This window comes from Camelus bactrianus, chromosome 13 (genome assembly GCF_048773025.1).
Source record: "Camelus bactrianus isolate YW-2024 breed Bactrian camel chromosome 13, ASM4877302v1, whole genome shotgun sequence".
NCBI classification, from domain to species: Eukaryota; Metazoa; Chordata; class Mammalia; order Artiodactyla; family Camelidae; genus Camelus; species Camelus bactrianus.
The window spans coordinates 69580819-69600476 of NC_133551.1; the positions used below are offsets into that span (position 1 = coordinate 69580819).

Genomic DNA, 19658 nt, shown 5'->3' on the forward strand with positions numbered 1-19658 from the left:
CGTTTCCTGAAGCCCTACTCTGTGCCTGGGGGAACAGAAGGAAGCAGATGTGGAGGCGCCCTCCGGTCCCTGCCCCGTCCGAGGGTCCAGTTCAGGAGGAAGGCCCAGAGTAAGGCTCAAGAAATGCTCCTGCAGGACCTGGTCTCGGCAGGCCCGTGCTCCAGGTGACCTACCCAGGGCAATGCAAGGGCGATGCACTGAGGGGCTGGGATGAGCAAGAAAGGCTTTGCAGGAGGGTCAGGGGCCCAGGACAGGGTGGACTTGGGACGGGGTGGAGACCTAAGAGCTGAGAAGGAGAAAGTGTGGGTGAGAAGGGGCCGGCTGGTTCATGGGGCAGCGAGGAGACCCTGAGCCCCTCAATAGGAGCCAGGAGACAGGCTGTCACTGTTCATGGTTGCCGTTAGCACCTCCAAACCTGCCAGATGGACGAACCAGGAGCCTTGTCAGATCCAGGGAGAGGCTGAGGAAGGGCCTCATTCTGGTTCAAGGGAAGGGTTCTATACAGAAAACCCCTCTCCAGAATGTAAGCGCCTGGAGGGCAGGGCTGGCAGGGCTCAGCCTGTCAGCACCAGGCACCCGGTCGGAACCTGATAAGCATTGATTTAGTGAGTGAAAAAATGAACAAATAGGCAGATATAATTTAATGAAGATGCACTCAGCTGGAATCTGAGTGGAGGGTCGGCCAGACCATCCGACAGTGCCCAGAGACGTGGATGAGCTGGAAGTGAGAGCAGGGCCAGCAGGTCAATGCAATCAGCAGAAGGCAGAGAGGGGTCAGGAGTCAGGCAGGTGGTGCCTTAACCACCAGGAGGCACAGGGTGGGGGGATGATTTTCTCTATGGCAAAAGCAGCTGATCGTAGCTGGCAAAGCTGAGTGTCTAGAAGCCACTGGGGGACAGACAGGGAGACCACCTGTCCTGGTTTGCCTGGGCCTGAAGGGTTTCCCAGGATGTGGGACTATCAGTGCTGAAGCCAGGAAAGTTCCAGGCAAATCAGGACGAGTTGGTTCCCCGAGGCCCAGGTCTGCCCTCACTGGCCACATCTGTAAGGTGCCTCAGAGTGTGCAAAGCGCTTCCAGATCCGCGGGCTCAGGGAAAGCAACTGCGGCTCTGTGCACTCTGCCAGGCTGGCACCGTGGTTCTCACTTCACAGAACAGGGAAACTGGGGTTCAGAGACGAGTGACCTGCACAGGGAAGGTGCTACAGCAGGTAAGCAGCACGGCCAGCGCTGCTCTGGCCGCCACCCGCCCTGCTTTCTGTACACACTGGGATGACATCAAATAGACAAGGGCTGTCTGCTGAGCACAGCTATGAGCTGTGCCAACTTCCTCCGGGCTGATGGATGCCCGGGGAAGCAGCAGGGATCCTGCTCCAAGAGATGGCCCCAGGGAAATGGCCCATCTGGCCCTCTGCTCTTCTGAGATTCGGGCACAGGACGAGCAGGTGGCCGCCACCTGGGATGCTGGGAGAGAGGGTGGGGGTGGGGGTGCTGCTGGCCACTGCTCGGCTTGCCTCCCCTAGAGAGCATCCCTGAGACGGCCAGGGTCCCGGAGGCCCTTGTGAAAGGCAGAGGGTTCCTCTTGCCACACACTCACAGTCCCTGGGCGTGGGAGGGTCTTGGCAGCTCTCGGCAGCTGGCGAGAGGACAGGCCAGGGTCCAGAGGGAACGGGTCAGGGGAGGGGGAGGAGAGGAAAGACAAGAGGATTTGGGGGGAAATTTTTAAGCAGCAGGAGCTTCCCAGAGCAGTCTTGCTCAGGGAATAGTTTCACATTGCAGCGGCATCAGCAGCACCTGGAGGGGTTTGTTAAGCCCCAGACAGCTGGGCTCACCCAGGTTCTGACTCTGTAGATCTGGGGCGGGCCGAGAATTTGCATTTCTAACAAGTTCTCTGGTGAGTCTGATGTTGCTGGTCTTGGCACCCCATCTCGAGAGCCACTGGCCTGGTGCATGTGATGGGCTGGTAGCAAAGGCACAAAGGCACATGGGCCATTGGAGGCTGGGAAGACCCACAGCAGTAAAGATGGCACCTGCTGGAGCCCTTGATTCTCAAACTTCAGAGAACGTCAGAATCACCTGGGGGTGGAGGTGGAGGTAACATGTTTCAAGTGCAAATTCCTGGGCCCAGTTTTGACTGTTCAGGTCCGGTAGGTGGTCCAGGAACTTAAAAACCACAAGCTCAGTGATTTCGACGCTGGCAGTCCAGGGACCACACGGAGAGGCACGGCAGCCTTTGAGGAGCACAGTGGAAAAACCTGTCTCAGGCTTCATGGATTGTGACGGGCCACACACACCTGTGCTATCATGCCCTGACGCAGGGCCACCTGCACCATCCAGTGTGGTAGGCACTAGCCACATGTGGCCTTTTAAGACGAAACAGAATTTGAAATTTGGTTTTGTGGTCATACTAGCTACCTTTTGAACACAGTGGCCAGCGTACAGGACAGTGCAGGTAGACAACATCTCCATCTTGGCAGGGAGTTCTACCAGACAACTCTGGACCAAAGAGATCACATCGTGTCTGCCTCCATTTCCCCTTCTATAAAAAGGGACTCCCCACTGGTTTCTCCCAGGGTACCACAGAGAGGGAAGGCTACGTGGGGCTGAAGTTTCTACCCTGCACTCGATAGTGGGAGCAGGCAGTCCCGCTTGGCAGGGGCGGCGTCTATGTCTGCTCCAGAGCTCAAGAGGAAGGAATCCACAGGGACCATCAGGGACAGAAGTTTCCCTTCCGTTTGGCTGTAAATGCAGCCAGAAAGGCCTCGAAGGAGCATAGGAAGATGAGGGCTGGTGCAGTGGAAGGTCCCAAAGCAAGCCCACCAAGGCTGGGGCCGGTTTAAGGGAAAGCAGCAAAGGGCCACCTGGCAAAACAAAAAAACAAAAAAACAAAAAAATCTGCCCTAAGATCAGAGACGACTGTCAGCCTTGGTTGGATGTTTGAACCCTGATTGGCAGAAAGAAATAATTAGGGTGTGCAGGTGGTTACAGTCTGGGACTGCAAAGGCATAGACCTGACTGGTTCCCCCGGACCCCTGTCCCAGCCCTTCATCTGAAAGGGATGGAGGCAGTGTCTGGCAGCCAGAATGGGGAAGCTGAGCACTTAGACAGGATGCTGGCATCAGCCCCCACCCTCACCCCAGGCTGACAGAATCTTCTCTGAGACCCAGACAGGGCACACACCCAGAAGGAGACGCTGCCTCCCTGCACTTCTCAGCGTCAGCTGACCTTTGGCCCAAGGCAGATTCCCCAGGGCACCGAGTGGCCCTTAAGCTCAGGAGTCACAAATACGCTTCAGAAAACAAACTAGGAAGAGCTCAAGCCACTCCTCTTAAAAAACAAAACAAACAGAAAAACTACATCAAACAAAACCAAACAAACAAAAATGATGTGTTTAATGCATCAGTGGCAGAGGCATTGACAATATACTGGTTTTAGCCCCATAAAAAGTAAATTTGTTTCTTCCCTAAACCTTCCCAGCACACCTGTGAGGTGGTTGTGTTTTTAATGAAGGAAATGAAAGAAACACTGGGATAAAGCATCCAGGACAGGGGATCGCCACATGTGGTTCCAGGACCATCCTCAAAGGGGCAGGGATGGACGATACATTAAAAGTGCGGGGTCCCGCAGATACTGTATGAGGCACCCAGAACAGGCAAAGGCGTACAGACGGCAGAACCAGGGGTGGTTACCAGGGGCTGGGGTTAGTGGGGAGTAGGGGTTATGATTTAATGGGTACAGTTTCAGTTCAGGATGATGAAAAAGTTCTAGAAATGGCTAGTGGTGATGGCTGCACACATTGTGAATGTATTTAATGCCACTGAATTGTACGCCTAAAAATGGTCAAAATGGTAAATTTTATGTGATTAATATTTTACTGCCAGAAAAAAAAAAAATGCAGAGTCTTAACCTCCACCCTGGACCTACTAAGTCAATCTTGGTTGTGGGCCCCAGAATCTGCATTCAAGCCCATAGGCCCCGGGACTCAGCTCTTTGCTGGTCTCCCACGCAGGGAGAGGGGTGGTCACAGGCAAAGCCTTCCCACTCTGCCACCCAGGCCCCTTGGCTTCCCACCCTGCAGGAGCTGAGAAGTCCTATAGGGTGTAATGTGATAGACAGTCCCCCTGGCTGTTGTCCGCACTGTCGACATGGGGAGAGGTGCCAAGAGGAAACACTGACAGGCCGCCTAGCCAGAGACAGCTGCCACTGGTACAATGTTGGAACCAACAACAGAAGGGAGGGGGCGGCCTGGGCTGGGGAGCCGGGAAGAGCCAGCCCCTCCGGGGGGTTTGGTACCAAGTCTGAAGAATCCAGATGGGCCACGGTCAAGAGTGTGGTCTCATCTGACTCCTCAGCACCCAGCCCAGGGCCTGGCCCCTCCAAGGAGCTCAAGGCAGAAGGAACGCTGGTAGAGTGGGAGGTCCAGTGGAGGCTGGTGACAGCCTGGGGCTCAGGAAAGACAAACCTTTACTCTGGCTGTTTCCGACCACTGCCGTCTTGTGAGAGCACGAGGCAGGAATGCATGTGCCTCTTTCTAGTAGATTCTGATAATCTGAGTGAGGATGAGGGGAGGGAAGGGGGTGGGAAATTGGGTTAGAAAAGGAAAAAGTGGGATTTAACTAGGTTGTCCATGTACCTACAGCCCACTTTGGGTCACCAGTGGGAGGGAAAAAGAAGTTGCTAAGGATTACATCAGGGCACAGGGGGTAAGGTAAGCCAGAGTACACGGCCTCCCTGGTTTCTTCCACTAAAACTCACTCAAACTAGTGGGGAGGGCATAGCTCAAGTGGTAGAGCATGTGCTTAGCATGTAGGAGGTCCTGGGTTCAATCCCCAGCACCTCCTCTAAAAACAAATAAACCTAATTATGCCCCCCCTGCGTAAAATAATCAAATAATACAATAATAAATAAATAAAATATTTAAAAAAATCATTCCCAACCCTAGAAAGGTGTACGGCAGAGGTTCTCAAACTCTGATCCGTGGAACCCCTGCATCAAAGTCACCCCGGGAACTTGATTAAAAATACAGATTCCCAGGCTCTTCCCGGGACCTACAGAGTCAGGATCCTGAGGTGGAGCCTGAGAATCTGCAAGTAGCAATCACCCTCAGACTACTGTGCTCCTTAAAGCCTGAGGCCGCTGCGACAGGTCAGGGGGGTTAGGGAAGAGGGTGAGGGAGAGAACGCCCGGCCTTGCCAAGGCGATAAGTGCCTTTGTGGGTTTTCATGTTTGACCCTGGAGATGATCCCACGTGACATCGTGGAGTGTGGTCCCTTCCCCGCTCTGAGGCCCAGTTCCCTCACTTTGGAGAGGGAGTGGACTGACCCCCGCCCTGCCGAGGTTTCCCGCTCGGGGCTCTGCATTCCAGGTTCCCAAATGGCCAGGGCTGGACCTCTCATCACGCGCCGGCCGACCTCCTTGGATTCTGCCTGGGCCAGAGGGGTGGGGTAAGTCTCTGGGAGCCAAGGGAGCTGCTCTGGGCCCCAGGCGCCCTCCCGCCCAACTGCCTCTGGCTGACTGGGTGCCAGTGAGCCAAAGACCAGAAAAATCCCATGACTCCCAGCATCACAGCCTCTGCCTGGTGCCCCGGTGGCTCTCAGGGAATCATCAGCTGATGAATGACTCCGCAGGGGAAAAGCAGTGGGGCCGGCAGCCAGCCTGGCAGCCTGGCAAAGCCACTTACTACAACCTGTGTACCTGTTTACGCCTCAGCTGTCCGCCCTGTAAGACGGGGAGAATGCCAGGTACCTTTCAGGGGTCGGGGAAGATCGACAGGAACGCAAGTAACGAAGCACTTGGCTTCTGGGCGGCCCTCAGTAAATGATTCCTCATCATCAACAGGACCTTACCAACCAGAAATGCGTATTCTTCCCAGCCCGGCACATAGGACTGCAAAGTTAGGGATGCACGGGCAAGGCTGAGCCGTAAGGTGAGGGAATAACGCACACGGGAGCCAGCAGCTGTTGTTTTTAACCTCTCTCCAGGCCCCCAGGGAGCATTTTCTGAAGCTTCTGCACAATTAAAAGGTACTGAACACAATGCCTGTGATAAAGTTACAGCCTGAACTAGCTGGGAGCCTGAGCTAGCCTCTAAATCTGGGCAGTGACAAAAGACGCGGCTGTCATCACCTGCAGACGGGCCACCGGGTGGTGGGTGTTCCCAGAAGTGGTCCCCAAAGCCCAGCACGACACACTTGGAGGGTCGCCACCACTGAATGCCCGGCTCCTGAGCCCAGGGTTTGCATCACCCAGCTCAGGGCTAGGACACCAGGCAGGACTCACCTACCTGTCAAACCTTTCCGGCTGTTAATTTTTTCCAAATCTGGGGCTGCGGCAGCACCTGCTGGGCTAATGCCATTTGGCGAGGGCTCTGAGGAATTGCCACAATCAGCATCTTCTAACTGGCTTCTCTTGAAGGCATCCAAACAGCAGACAAGAGAGAGCCTGAAGTCCCCACCTTCATGGTGGCTGCCCCAGCGGGTACAGAAGGGGTGGTCCTTGTGAACAGGAAGCAATCCTGACTTCTCCCCTCCCGGACAGGCACTCATCTGACGCGCTCAACACGAAATGCTTTTACAGAGGGTAAATTTATAAAAAATAACGACACACACAGGCACACACACACGCACACACACTTGCAGCCACGGCTTGCCAGCCTCCCTGGAGTGTTTAAAGTCCTCAGTGACTCACAAACAAGGCTCCCCACGGCGATGCTCTGGACACTTAATGATGCGCTCGGCGTGCTTTCTGCTGGGGCTAAAATCTGTGTACACGCCCATGTGGCTGATGTATTTACGGGTGAGAGAAGCCAACCCTGGGGTCGTGTTTGCTACCATCCTTGAGCCACGCGTGCTCTGTGGCTCTTGAGATGATTGAAAGGGGAGTAAACTCTTCTCTCCCCAGAATGGCTGGAGGATGCTAGCAAATCATCCAGTTGATTCAGTTGGAATACTACACAGACCATAAAGAGCACATAATGACCATTCTGGAAATTTCCTGATGATTCAGAAGGCCAAATAAGCGGCTAGTACTCCTCCAGAATCACCTGTCTCGTCAAGTCTCACTACTTCAAACTTCAAAAATTAAAAATATTTTACACACACACATACACACACTCACAAGTTCTTTGGACTCTGGATAAACGGGAATTTCCCCCTCCCTCTATGGCATCAGGAGTAGCAGGCCCCATGGTATGAAGGATGCTAACCATACAGATTCCTATCCAACAACTCTGAGGTGGGTAATGTGATCCTATTTATAGATGGGTAAACTGAGGCTTGAGACATGCACTAACTTGCTTGGGGACACATAGCTAGTAAGCAACAGGACTGGTGAGATCAAACCAGGTGCGTTTGATTCCAAATGTGGTGCCCTGTGCCCACTGCCCTGGCAGAAGGAAACTGCAGTCCACAGGTTGGAGGGAACTGGGCCCCAAAAACCTTCCAAGGGAAACTAATCAAATAGTTTTTCAACAACAGTGACTTTCATTCCTGAATGTCCAGAACAGCCAAGCCGCCAATCATATCTGTCCCACCCTGTTACCAGGGAAGCTCACACTAAACTGTTGTGATCCTAGTGGGTGACTTTCTAAGAGCACGTCCAGTTCCAAGGTGGAGATTGAATCCCACCCCCAACCCAGCAGAAACCCTTTACAGAAGGGATAACACAAAGCCGACCTAAGGAGGAAATTGCTAAAGGCACAAAGATAAGCAAATACTTGAGTTGCTTAAAACAAGGAATGTCAAGGAGAGGACACATATTTTTAAAGATAAAAATTTAAAGGAAAAATGGACCTGAAACAATGTGTGTCTACTTTCATTTTTTTTCTTTTTAAAATTTTAAAAAAATTTAGTATAGTTTTTCTTTTTTAAAGGTCTACTTTCTTAAGATCGATACAAGGTCTTTCCACACTGCTTTGAGGTCTACAATCTGGGACAAAGTCCTGGCTGTGACACCTACCTGCTATGTGACCTCAGCCTAGTTACTAAATGTTCTGAGCATCAGTTTCCCCATCTGTGGATGAAATCAGCAACTGCACCCCACCCTGGGTCGTTGGAGGACTGATTACGACAAGCTGGGTGTTTGGTTAGCATCAAGCCTGGCCCTCAGAGGACATGAGCTGGGAGTCTCTACACAGATACACTAGGACCCCGCCTTCTCCAGGGCACTTTATGTGAGGAGGAGGGGCAAGAGGGGATAAGAAATCATATGACTAATAAAGAAGGTAGCCTGGGTAGGCTTCAGATGTGAACAGATAAAGCGCCCAGTCTACAAAGACACTAATTTACCACTTTAAAAAAAAAATGACTTGTTTCCTTACAGCCGATCAGCAATTTGGAATTCCATCTTGCCTTTGGGACTCAGCGCCCACACACCTCACCTCTTTCTCAAGTGCACCCTCTGACCACCTGCTCCCATCACCCTAACCCCTCACCTGGCTGATTTTTCTGCCCAGCACCTCCCATCCCCTGACACATCCTTGTGTGTATTTGCCTACTGGAAATCTCCCACGGAACAGAAGCTCCATGGAAACAAGCCCTGCAGTTGTCTCCTGGCTGCTGTATCCCTGGCAGCTACAACAGTGCCTGGCAGGAGTAGATGCTCAAGAAAGGCGACTGAATGAACGGACAACCAAAGAAAGAATCATTCAAGTTCTCAGTCTGAGAAGGCTCAGTGAGCAGTTCGCTCTGCGGGGGCTCTGGAAAGATGCCCCCTCTGATGGAGTCCTTCACTCCCATCACACCAACAGGGAAACTGAGTTACTGTGACTCTCAAGGTCAAACAGATTTCAGGCAGAACCGGGTACAGACCGAGCATGTATCTAATATCTGCATCTCCTGCTCTGGTGCCTAGTCCAGGCATAAATGATAACCTCCCCTGGAAGTAGTCCCAGCCTGGAGGCCAGAGCTGTCAGCAGGTGTCACAGAGTCTGTCACCCTGCTGATCTGAGGACATCACCTGTGAGCAACGTCAAGGTGCCAGGACTCCATACCACCAAGCAAAGATCCCCTCTCTCTTTCCCCTTCCCCAAGCCTCTGAAAGGGCCAATTTCCAGATTCTGTCATCCAAAAGGGCACTCGTTTAGCTCCTTAAACTGAGCATCGCATTAGGCTGGGGACTAATGTGCTGAGATCCTGGGGCAAGTCCCCTCTCAGCCTGGTTAAAATATTTATTTCAGCAATAACTTCAGTTGGAGGTGCTAAGCCGGAAGAGTTCCCACTTACCTCCCAGAGGATAACCCCTCATAACAGCCAGTGATTTGAGAACCCATGTCCCTGACAGGCTGTCCTCAATGCCCGGCCACCATGGATGTTCTCAGAAACGGCATTTGGTCTTTAAGAACCAGAGACCAGAAGGGGGTGAAGGGCGTGGCATAGAGAGAACTCAGAACTTTCTGGTTTAGCTGCTGGCTCAATCCTGTTTCATGCCAGTGATGCCATCTGTAGATCAGGAAAGGAGATTTCCACAGCTCTCTGCCCTACAGGGATACTGTGAGGGCCACGAGAAAAACAACCACCCCCCAGACCTCAGAGACAGGTGTTTTCTCAGCTCCACCATGTCATTAGGATATTGCTATTATGAATACAAAAATGGAGTCTATATAGATACAAAGTAAACAGATGTATCTCCACCCAGCCCTCTCTTACATGTTTACATAATAACAACCTCCACTGGCAGGACAGTCAGTCTTGGATCATTAGTTATTTTACAGACAAGATAAATGTCATCTCATACAGTTCAGGAGGGTGGAGATGGAGCGGACAGCATCACATCCTAGTGAGAAACTGAGTCAAGGGGGGCATTGACAGGTGCCCCACAAGTAAAGCTGACAACTGACATGCATTAGCATCAATTATGAACTAGGCAAGGTGCTTTGCAGACGCTAGTTTCTGAATGATCAAAATGCTAGCTGGCATTATTAATATCTCTAGTTTACAGATGGGTACACTGGGTCACAACAAGATCAAGCATCTTGCCCAAGCCCTCCCATTTGCTTATTCTTTGCACCCATGCTCTGTTTGACACCAATCTGTCTTTGTCTGTAACTGCTCTGCGCAACAGGGGAGGTGGCTGGACTGTCCCAGCAGGGCCAACCCTGAAGCCAAGGGCCCAGGGACTCAAGTGCCTTCCAGGCCTCAGTGTCCCTCTTCCAGACTGTTGATGACCCAAGACCTCAGTTGCTCCAGGACATCAGCAGCAGCTCACTCATCAGAGCCAGCTGGTTGGTGGTCCCAGCTCCTGTGGCTAGAACTACGACCCCCAGGATTCCGTCTCCTGGGGAGACCAATGACAGGCAGTCTGGAATTAGGGGGTCATGCAGTCGGCTTTTTTCTCATAGGAAAGAAAGAATTAATAGATAAATAACCCTGGTGTTTCTCAGGTGGTAAGCCTGCTGCCTGGGAGAGGCATTCTGGTGTCAATCCGCAGACCAAATATGAAATTCCAGCACCACGTTTTCAGGGCTTGGGGTCTCGGGCAAGTCCCTTAAACTCTGTTTTCTATCCTCATCTTCCTGGAGACAACACAGCCTCACTGCCAGGGTGGTGATTAGATTTCAAGAAGACATTGTATGTAAACTACTGGAACACACGAGGTGTTTGAGAAATAATGAGTAATGGTGTAATGAAATATTGTGCCCTCCCCCCTCAATTCTTCCTGGAAAAAGTACTCAAAGTTCAAGCTAATGATGACAGACCCTTCTCGGAAGCCCTTCCTCTTCCATCTTCCGACCCTAGAGTTAAGAGGATCCAGGGGTTCCTGTGCCGTCCCGCCCCAGCCTCCCCTATGACCTAACTTGAGCGGGGAGGGACCAGCTGAGACCGGAACAGAATGGAAGAGGCGCATCCACTAGGAACATTTTAACACTCAAGTTCTCCGCTTGGGGCGAATTAGCCAAGGATACACAATCAGACCCTTGCATTTGTGTCTCCTCCGCTGCAATTTCTCTTTCGGCTCTAGTCGTTCAAATGTATGAGAAATCTGTTCTCTCCTAGCAAAGGCGAATCATCACTTTCCACGGCGAGGGGCGGCCGGAAGGCAGCGCTCCCCTGGGCACTTTATGGGGCTGCCTGGTGGATTACAGGTGCGGTCACAAGGGGCCTCCCCAACTTCGCGAGACGCTGGCCCCTTTCCCACGCTCCCCAGAACAGGCGCGGGATCCAGCCCAGAGCTTGGTCTCCGGGCGCCGCGGAATCGCACGGCTCCCGCAGGCGTGGCCGTGACCTCCCGTTGCAACTCTCTAAGGGGCTCCGCCGGAAAGCGCGAACCCCAACTCGGAAGCTGAAGACCAACTCCGCGTTCCGCGCGTCTTCCCCGTGCACCCAGTCCGGCGCTCGGGGCTCCGCGCGCGGCGAGAACTTTGCCACCAGCGGCGGCCCGATCCCGGCCCGGAGCGCCCCCGCGCGCCCGGCCCCGGCGCTCCCCAGGCCTGCGGCCGCGCCGCTCTCCCCTCCCGGCGCGCACCTACCCGGCTGGCTGCAGTCGCCATCCGCTCGAACTGAGGGTGCCCCGGCGCGGGGCCGATCGCCGGGCGCCGCCGCGTCCGCCCCTGGCTCGCAGGCTGCGGGCCCCGGGGGGCGCGCCGGCCCGGCCCCCGCCCCGCAGGAAGGCGCCGGCTCGCCCTGTGCGGCGAGCTGGCGGACGCGCTCCCAGGTGCCAGAGTCTGCCGCCCGCATGCCGCGTGCCCGGGGGGCGCTGCCCGTGGCGGCGCGGGGGGCTCCCACGGCGGGCGCCGGGCTCACAACCCCCGCAGCCGCCGCCGCATCGGGGCGCAGCCGAGCACCGCCCCCGCCGCCCGCCCGGCCGCCCGCGCGCGCCGGACCAGGGCTCTCCGTCCGGCCGGACGCCGGGCCGTCCGCGGCCGCCGCACGCGAGGAATTCGGCCTCGGAGCCTCTCACGTGGGAACGACTCTCACTCCTGCGGCTCCTCCTCCCTCTCCTTCCGGGCTAGCGAAGGCCGCCGCTCGCCCCGCCCCGGCCCCGCCCCCGGCCCCGCCCCCGGTCCCTCGGCGGCGCCCTGACTCGCCCCAAGGTCCGGGGGAGGGCCAGGTCGCCTCTTTGTGCGCCCGGCCCTGGCGACTCCTTGCATCCCCACATGATCATTCCTGGAGAAACTGAGGGTTAGAAAGATGGCCAGTGTCACAGGGGTCGGGAGTGACAGGCCTGAATCCAGGTCGTTGAAAGCCCCAAGTGAGTGCATAGAGGGAGGGGAAGGTGCCTGGTACTCCCGTTTGCATTTGTCTCTCCACCCTTCTGACACCCTTGTGACAGCCGCTCTGAAGAGCTGAAGTCCCAGCGAGTGACCGAGAGAGGGCGGAAAGAGCGGGCAGGAAAAGGGGCGGGAACCCTGGGACACTTCCTTCACTCACCTGCGCTGTGTGACCAGGCTTTCCTTGAGTAAATACAACACTGAGCGCAATCGCTGTGCCAGTAGGGAGGAAAACTGATATGGTTCATACCCATGAGGAAGTTGTTATCTGGTGGGGGGGGTGGGGCCTGTGTCTGCACCTCACTTCCTGGGTCTCAGTTTCCCCATCTACAAAATGGGGCATCGGTAACTCCCACTCTGTCCATTCATCAGTGCTACTTATGAACTCCCTTCTGCAGCAGGTGAGGTGGTTCCCAGGCGAAGCCCGGGCCTGGGCCCCTGAGTAAGTAGGGGGCCAGTTATGAGGCCAGCCAAGCCCTGTAAGAGGTGTCGCCTTGGAGGGTCTACAGATCTGAACCCGCCAGCTGCTGTGCCTGGCAGAGTGAGTTTGCAGCTCTGAACCCCCTTTGATCTGGGGATTATGATGCTCTTTAGGAGGACTAATTACCTCCCTGCAGTCCCAGGAGGCAGGTCCAGTTTCCCCCAATTGTAGACACGGGGAGCCAGGGTTCCATGGCTGGGTGAGGAGTCACCCATTTTCCGTGGTGTCCTTATTCTCCCCTTCCAGGCAGCATGCACCCCACACTTTTCAGACCTGGCTCTGTAACCTGTGGCTCCCACTGGCCCAGGCCTGAGTTCTGGGAATGTCCTGGTACTGGTTTATGGCTTTCTGACAAGCTGTGGGAACCAAATTACTTTCCCCCCTGCAAGTCTCTAAAACATTTCACACGTCACTTTCTTAGTGGGCAAGGAGGTCTGCCTCTGAGCAACTGCTATGGCCTGGCCACCATCCATCCTAGCCTTCCCGGCTACCACCCACACCTTCCTTGTCCTCCCAGTGACAGGGACACTGGCCCAGCTGTAGAGGCCCACAGGGCTGCCTCAGTCCCCCTTCCCCTGTCTAACTGGACCCCTGACTGCCCAGTGGAGGGCTGACAGGTACACCAAGTGCTGGTGGTGCTCCCAGCTGGGGAACGAAAACCACACCACTCTGGGAGGAGTAAACTGACCCCACACCAGGTGACAGAAGATGCTGGGAATCCCTGCAGTCCTCTGCCTTTGCTGGGATAACGGGCAGAACATAACAAAAGAAAGACCGCTCTGAGCCCTGGTGGGTGGAGAAGATGGGCGTGCCCTCGCCTTCTGGACACATCTGGTCCAGGACACTGTTTCAGATGCCTTCAGGGATCCATCGGGGACATGGCTGAGTGCAGTGGGCAGTGCAATGGCTGCTGTGGTTTGTTTCATGGAGTATTTAGGTTGTATTCTTTTTACTGAGAATTTCTTTGCATGTTAAACTTGTAGGAAGGCCCTTCACTTCCACAAAGAAACACACTTTTCCCCATATTCCTTGAAATACATGGCACTCTTGATCAGCCTCCTGTTTTCCCACTTCTGATAGAAACATTCACTTTCCCCTTAACTCCATAGCAAGGAAACAGCAGCACAAGCATGAACTTGCCACTTGAGTTGGATGACAGGGAGACCTTAGGGAATGGTGGGGACTGTGGCAAACAAGGGGCCAGCAGCCCCTGCAGATTGTTCTCATACAGGAATTTGGCTCTTGTGCTACCAGAGGTTCTGAATTTTTTTTTTTAGAGCTACCAGGAAAGGAATTTTTAGGGGAAATCTAAGTTGGAAATGTTGGCAACTTTTTAAAACCCAAGAAGAAAGCGGAGAGGGAGGAGAAAGAACAACAAAGTAAATATGTCTAGAAGTTTCCATCTGGCCCCTTGGCCGTCAGTGCTCATTTCCCGGCCACCCTCACCGGTCCTCTCTGATGCCTCTCAGGAGTCTGCACGTGTTTTCTACTGACGTCTCAATAGTTCAAGCCGTTCCTCAGGCCCACGGCCCTGGGGGATTTCTGCTGCTCTCCTTTCCCAGTGAAGTTTGGCCTGGCTGTGTGTGCGTGTGTGTGCGTGTCCCCACACTCAGGAGCAGGACTTCACGTGGCAATTGGGCCCTCCTTCCCTTGCATTCTGGGGTTCTCAGACTGCCCAGCCCCCCTGCAGTTGGCTTCAGCCTCAGTCTCTCTGCTGACAACTCTGCTGGTAGGCACACCTCTGACGGCAGCGGCAGCCTGCAGTCTTCCAGAAAACCAGCTGCCTTGGGTGGGAGGTCTTTATTCCTCAAGGTATGTTTCTGATTATGAGGACACCCGTGGCCCAGGAGGTGTTTCTGCTGAGTTCTGCAACAGGAGATGCGGGAGCCAAGAAGTGACAGCCCACCTTCTGCCCTGAGCATCTGGGGCAAGCGCTCTAAGAGTGGCAACTCCAGGGTGGTTTTGATTGGAGACTCCAAGACTGGGCCAGCTTCTGAACGTGCAGCCTGTGCAGCGGGGCCCTACGCTGGGGTTAATGTCGTCGCCTTGAAATTCTTAATTATTTTTGAACTACGGTCTTCACATGTTCATTTTGCACTGGGATCTGCAAATTATGTAGCTGGTCCTACTCCCAGGAGATTTTCCCGGCCTCCCTGGGGGCTGCTGAGAATTGATGTTGGAGACGGCTGCGCCTGGGAATTGGCTCGCTCTGTTCTTCTCCAGGGTACATTGTGTCTGGCCTCTGCAAGGCAGCAGGAAGGGAGGATTTAGGGGGTGGGGTGGGGAGAGGCTGCAAGAACTGTCCCCAGCCGGTCGGTCCTCCTGACGACTCATAAGGAACAATGGCATCATGGGAATTCAGCGGGGGTCGGGTGCGGGCAGCCCAGCCCAAGGGTGGGGAGGCTGCTCTAGTTCTGAGCTCTGAAGCCAGACAGTGTCCCCATGATCCTGACCTCAGGCCAACAGGACACCACCAAAGGAAACAAAAAGGAGGCTGGGGGACAGAGACATAAGGGATCAGTGCAGTGCTCTTTCTGTTCACAGTGTCCCTTCATTCCCAAGGGAACTTCTTTTAGCTCACAGGAGCAAGGGACATGACAAGCTATATTTGACTTAAGGAGCAAAAACCAGAAACACTGTATTAAAGAACTCCCCTGAATTTGATATCAGCTTGAAGTTGAATATTGGAGCCGACTGGAATTTTTTTTTTTCTTGGCTGTGTTTTTAGTCTTTGTAGGAGAGATTTTACTGAGATCTCCCAGCCAACATAACTCTCTTCAGACACGTGGAACTAAGACAAGGTAGCGACTGTGGGTCCTTAGGAACCTGCATTGTTTTCCCTGTAACACCTTTGTGAACTCCTGAAGTCTGGGGACCTCAGCAGCCACAGCCTGGCTTACGTGTGACCGTGGCAAAGGGTCATTCTGTCTCTGTTTCTAAGCGCCCTCACTGGCAAAAGGCAAAATGAAGGCTGGGTTAGCGGATGTGAGGGGGGCTTTCCCAGCTCTGCCCGCTATGGTTGAGTGGGTCTTTTTAATCCTTCTCATGGTGGTTGTGTGGGTACGTTTTGTGTGTGTACACTAGTAGTGACAGTAAGTGTATTAGTTATCTATTGCTGCGTGACAAATCGCCCCAAAACTCAGAGGCTTAAAACAACAAGCATTTATTATCTCTTAGTTTCTGTGGGTCAGGAATCCACGGGCTTAGCTGGGTGTCTCTGGCTCAGGGCTTCTCTGCAGGCTGCAGGCAAGGTGTCAGCCAGGGCTACAGTCAACTCAAGGCTGTCCTTGGGGAAGATCTACTCCCAGGCTCACTCCTGTGGTTCTGGCAAGATTCAGTTTCTTGTGTTGGACTGAGAACCTCAGCTCCTCCTTGGCTGTGGGCCCAAGGCCACCCTCCGTTCTTTGCTGTAGGGCTACACAGACCTACTTGGAAAAATCACAGCTTACGTCCCCGAGGGCTCTGGGAAAGAGCAGGAGAGGGCATGCACAAGATGGAAACCACCATCTCTGTGACCTAATCTGGGAAATGACATCCATCACATTTTCCCTGTTCTGTTCTTTAGAAGTGAATCACTAGGTCCTTCCCACACTGGAGGCCACACTGGATGTTGAGAGGCATGACTACCAGGAGGCAGGGATCACCAGGGCCATCCTGGATGCTGGACCATCTTGGATGCTGCCCACCCTAGGAGGCTGGGGACACTCTCTGGAGGCAGAGAGACCAGGACTCAAATCCTGGCTCTGACACACACTAGTGTACGGTCTGGGACAAATCATTTCACTCCTGGAAGTCTCAGGTTCCTCATTTATAAGATGGAGATTATCATGGCCACTACCTTGCAGAGTTGTGGTAGGAGGCTTCAATGACAAAAGGCACACGCAGAACTCTGAATGGAGCTTAGCAAAAGGTAAACCCTCCAAAAAAATGGGCTTGGGGACATTGCCGGAGGAAGCCAGAGTGACATACCCATTGCTTCTAAGCCAGACAAGCACTATCCACTGTCTCCATGGAGATCCACAGCCTTTGATCTATTCCTCCGAAGCCCCCCGGCAGGCCCTGCGATGCTTTGTGGCCGAGGCCACCAGGGGGGGATGGTACTGATCTCATCTTCTTCCCTCGGCCATCCCAGTAGGACGCTGGGCCACAGGTGCAGCAGCAAGGCTTAGCCTGGGATTTTCCCCCAAACCTACTTAGACCTTAGCCCTGGGGGGGGGGGGGTGGATTTCACCCCAGGTCCATCCCGCCATCTGTCCTGGCCAGACCTTCTTGGCTGGAGACTTCTGTGCACCTGTCATGGCCTCACCGGTACTCTCTGGCGATCTTCCCTGCGTCCTGAATGACCTGGTGAAGATCCTAATCCCCTCTGGAAGTTTCCAACAGACCTGCCTTGGAGGCAGAAGCTTAGCTCAGAGCCAGGCACTGAAGTATTTTCACAGAGTGTGACTGACCTTTGTGCCCTGCCTGTCAGACTGTCTTGAGTCCCAAGTTAGTTTTTCAACTACAACAAAAGAAAAAAAGTCCTTCCTCAACCAGGGCGCACATATCTCCCGTCTCCTCTAAGCCTCTTTTTGGGGAGTTCATGTCAAGCAGGGAGGTCTCTGCAGAAACGTTGCAGCTTATTCAGAATAAATAGCAATAACATCAAAAGTACTATGACTTCTAATAATACTGGCAAACATTTACATAGCACTTACCATAGGTGCCAGGCACTGTTCTAAGAACCTTATACATTCATTTAATCCCCCCAACAACTCTGAGAATTATGCATACTATTATTATCTCCATTTTACAGATGAGGAAACAGACACAGAGAAGTTAAGTTGCTTATCCAAAGGCACACAGCCAATGAGTGGCACAGGCAGGACTGAATGCAGCCTGGCTGCAAAGTCTGGGCTAATAACCATCACGCTACTTTGGCAACAGGTGTCATTGACTGAGCACTCACTTCACTCCAGGGATCACCCTATCCCCATGTCCCAGATGGGAAAACTGAGGTTTAGGGAAGATAAAGGGATTTATCCAAGATAATGTGGCTGGTAACGGCAGGGTTGGTAGCCTAACCCTCAGAAGTGAGGGAAGTTCGCTGGGGGAATGCCTTCCATGTCAGGGTTCTGGAGAACGCCTACCTGTGGGCACCGTGGAATAGTCAACCCTTCCTTGATTGCCTCCTATTGTCAGGACTCGGAACCCGGGCATCTGGGGTTGGGTCCTCTGCTGTCCCCGGTGGCCACTAGTGGTACTTCACCTACCTCAACAGAAGGGATACTCAGCTGGGGTTGGGACCACCACGTGTACCACAGCAACTTTCAGGCCCCATGTCCCCAGCTTCCTATGTGTGATTCAAGAGACACAGAGGGCTGTAAGCCAATGAGTGCCCAAGATAAGAGTAACGGTTACTGTTTACTGAGCACTTCCACCTCCGTGCCAAGCACTCTGCAAGGTACTTGTTATTTTAACGTTGTAATTTAATTTACCAAAGTATAGAGGTAGAATCATCATTGTTAAGGGTTATTAGTAATGTTGGATAGAGCTCTTTACACATATTAGCTCATTTTAATCCTCACAACACTATATAAGCACTATCACAACCCTCACTTTATCAATGAGGAAGCCAAGAAACAGAGAGGTTTAGTAGCTCGTCTGAGGTCACACAGTAGAATAGGATGGAGCCAGGATTCAGAGGCAGGCAGTTCTGGCTGCAGAGCCAGTTCTCTTAATTATTATGCCATTTAAAAAATTATTATAAAAATTGTTATTCTGATTTTACAGTTGAAGAAACCAAGGCTTCGAGAGGTGAAAAGATTTGTAAGATCAGACAGCTTGTAAGTTTAGACCCAGTATTTCAACCACGTCTGTCTTCAGTTATTCTTCAGTTATTTACTCATTGACTCAACAAACACTGATAGTGTACCAACCACATGCCAGGCACAGTCCTGGGCTCGGAGGTAAAGCACCATGCAGTCTAGCCTGCCATGGGCACCTGGGGTGTACCAGCATGTGACACCCAGTGGGCTTAAGGCTGGCCTCCTGGAAACACTGGCAATTTCTGCAAAGGAGAAACTATTCATCCCTCCCCAGAACTAGATTCCTATTCATCCCTCTCCCATGGCCATTACCTGCAGAATGGCTCTTACAGGGACATGGGAAAGAAAACTGATTATCCTTGGGAGAAGCTGTGGCAAGGGTCTGTGGCACGAAGTTCTTCGCTTTTTTTTCTGCTTCTGCCCTGTACATACTAGTTAAGTTGGGCAAGTCAGGCCTCCTTCCTGGGGCCTCAGTTTTCCCAGTTGTGAAATGGGGATAAGAATACTTGCCTATATCCCCAAGACTGTTCTGTGAGGAACAGAGGAGACCAGAGGTGGAAAAGCCCATGTAACTGCAGAGGGCCAGAGAGATAGCCAGGCTTCGGGGCTGCTCAGTTAAGGAACCATTTGTTTATTTGCTTGTTCATTTCATTCCCTCAGTCTGCACTCGGCATCTACTGTGAGTCCACTCCTGTCCTAGGTTATGTGGGGAAAGGCAAGAGGACTCTGCGTGCAGAGAGCTCACAGTCCTCTTGGACGTTCAGTTGACAAAGGAGGACCGCTGGCAGATATGACTTGGATTATAACTCTCGGTGCCACAGATGCCTTACCACTGGGACAGCGATGAGCTCCTGCCACTCACCTCCCTGGGGAAGCAAGATGCCCAAAGACCAGGCTAGAGACTGGCTTCAAGATTCATGCATGCAGGGTGAGCACTGAGGCACAGGGAGGCTGTCCTGTCCTGTCCCTTTAAGGCTTTAAGTGCCAATCTCTCCTAAAGCGACCGCTCTTAACAGGGGCCACAGGCAAGTAGGAACCACAGAGTAAGAACCTTGTGCCAAGGCCTGGGCCTTTCACATGAAGGTCTCTGAACTACCTGCAAATAGTAATTAGGCATCTCAACACTGAGGGAGGTTTTTCTGTTCAAAGACAAAGCTAGCTTCTCCTT

General features: G+C 53.2%; 1 protein-coding gene across 7 annotated transcripts in view; it reads right to left on the reverse strand.

Annotated features, from left to right (window-relative positions):
• KAZN (kazrin, periplakin interacting protein) overlaps window positions 1-19658 on the reverse strand; it is a 406166-nt gene that overhangs the window by 126763 nt on the left and 259745 nt on the right. Inside the window, exon 1 of one of the 7 annotated variants that reach the window (XM_074377377.1) lies at window positions 11462-11917. The exons of 4 other annotated variants lie outside the window; for them this stretch is intronic. In XM_074377377.1, the coding sequence (XP_074233478.1) occupies window positions 11462-11669 (208 nt within the window). In that variant the 5' untranslated portion in view covers window positions 11670-11917. Of the gene's footprint in view, window positions 1-9218; window positions 9241-11461; window positions 11918-19658 lie in introns of those variants that run through there. 2 more of the 7 variants (XM_074377379.1, XM_074377387.1) reach the window with 2 other exon arrangements.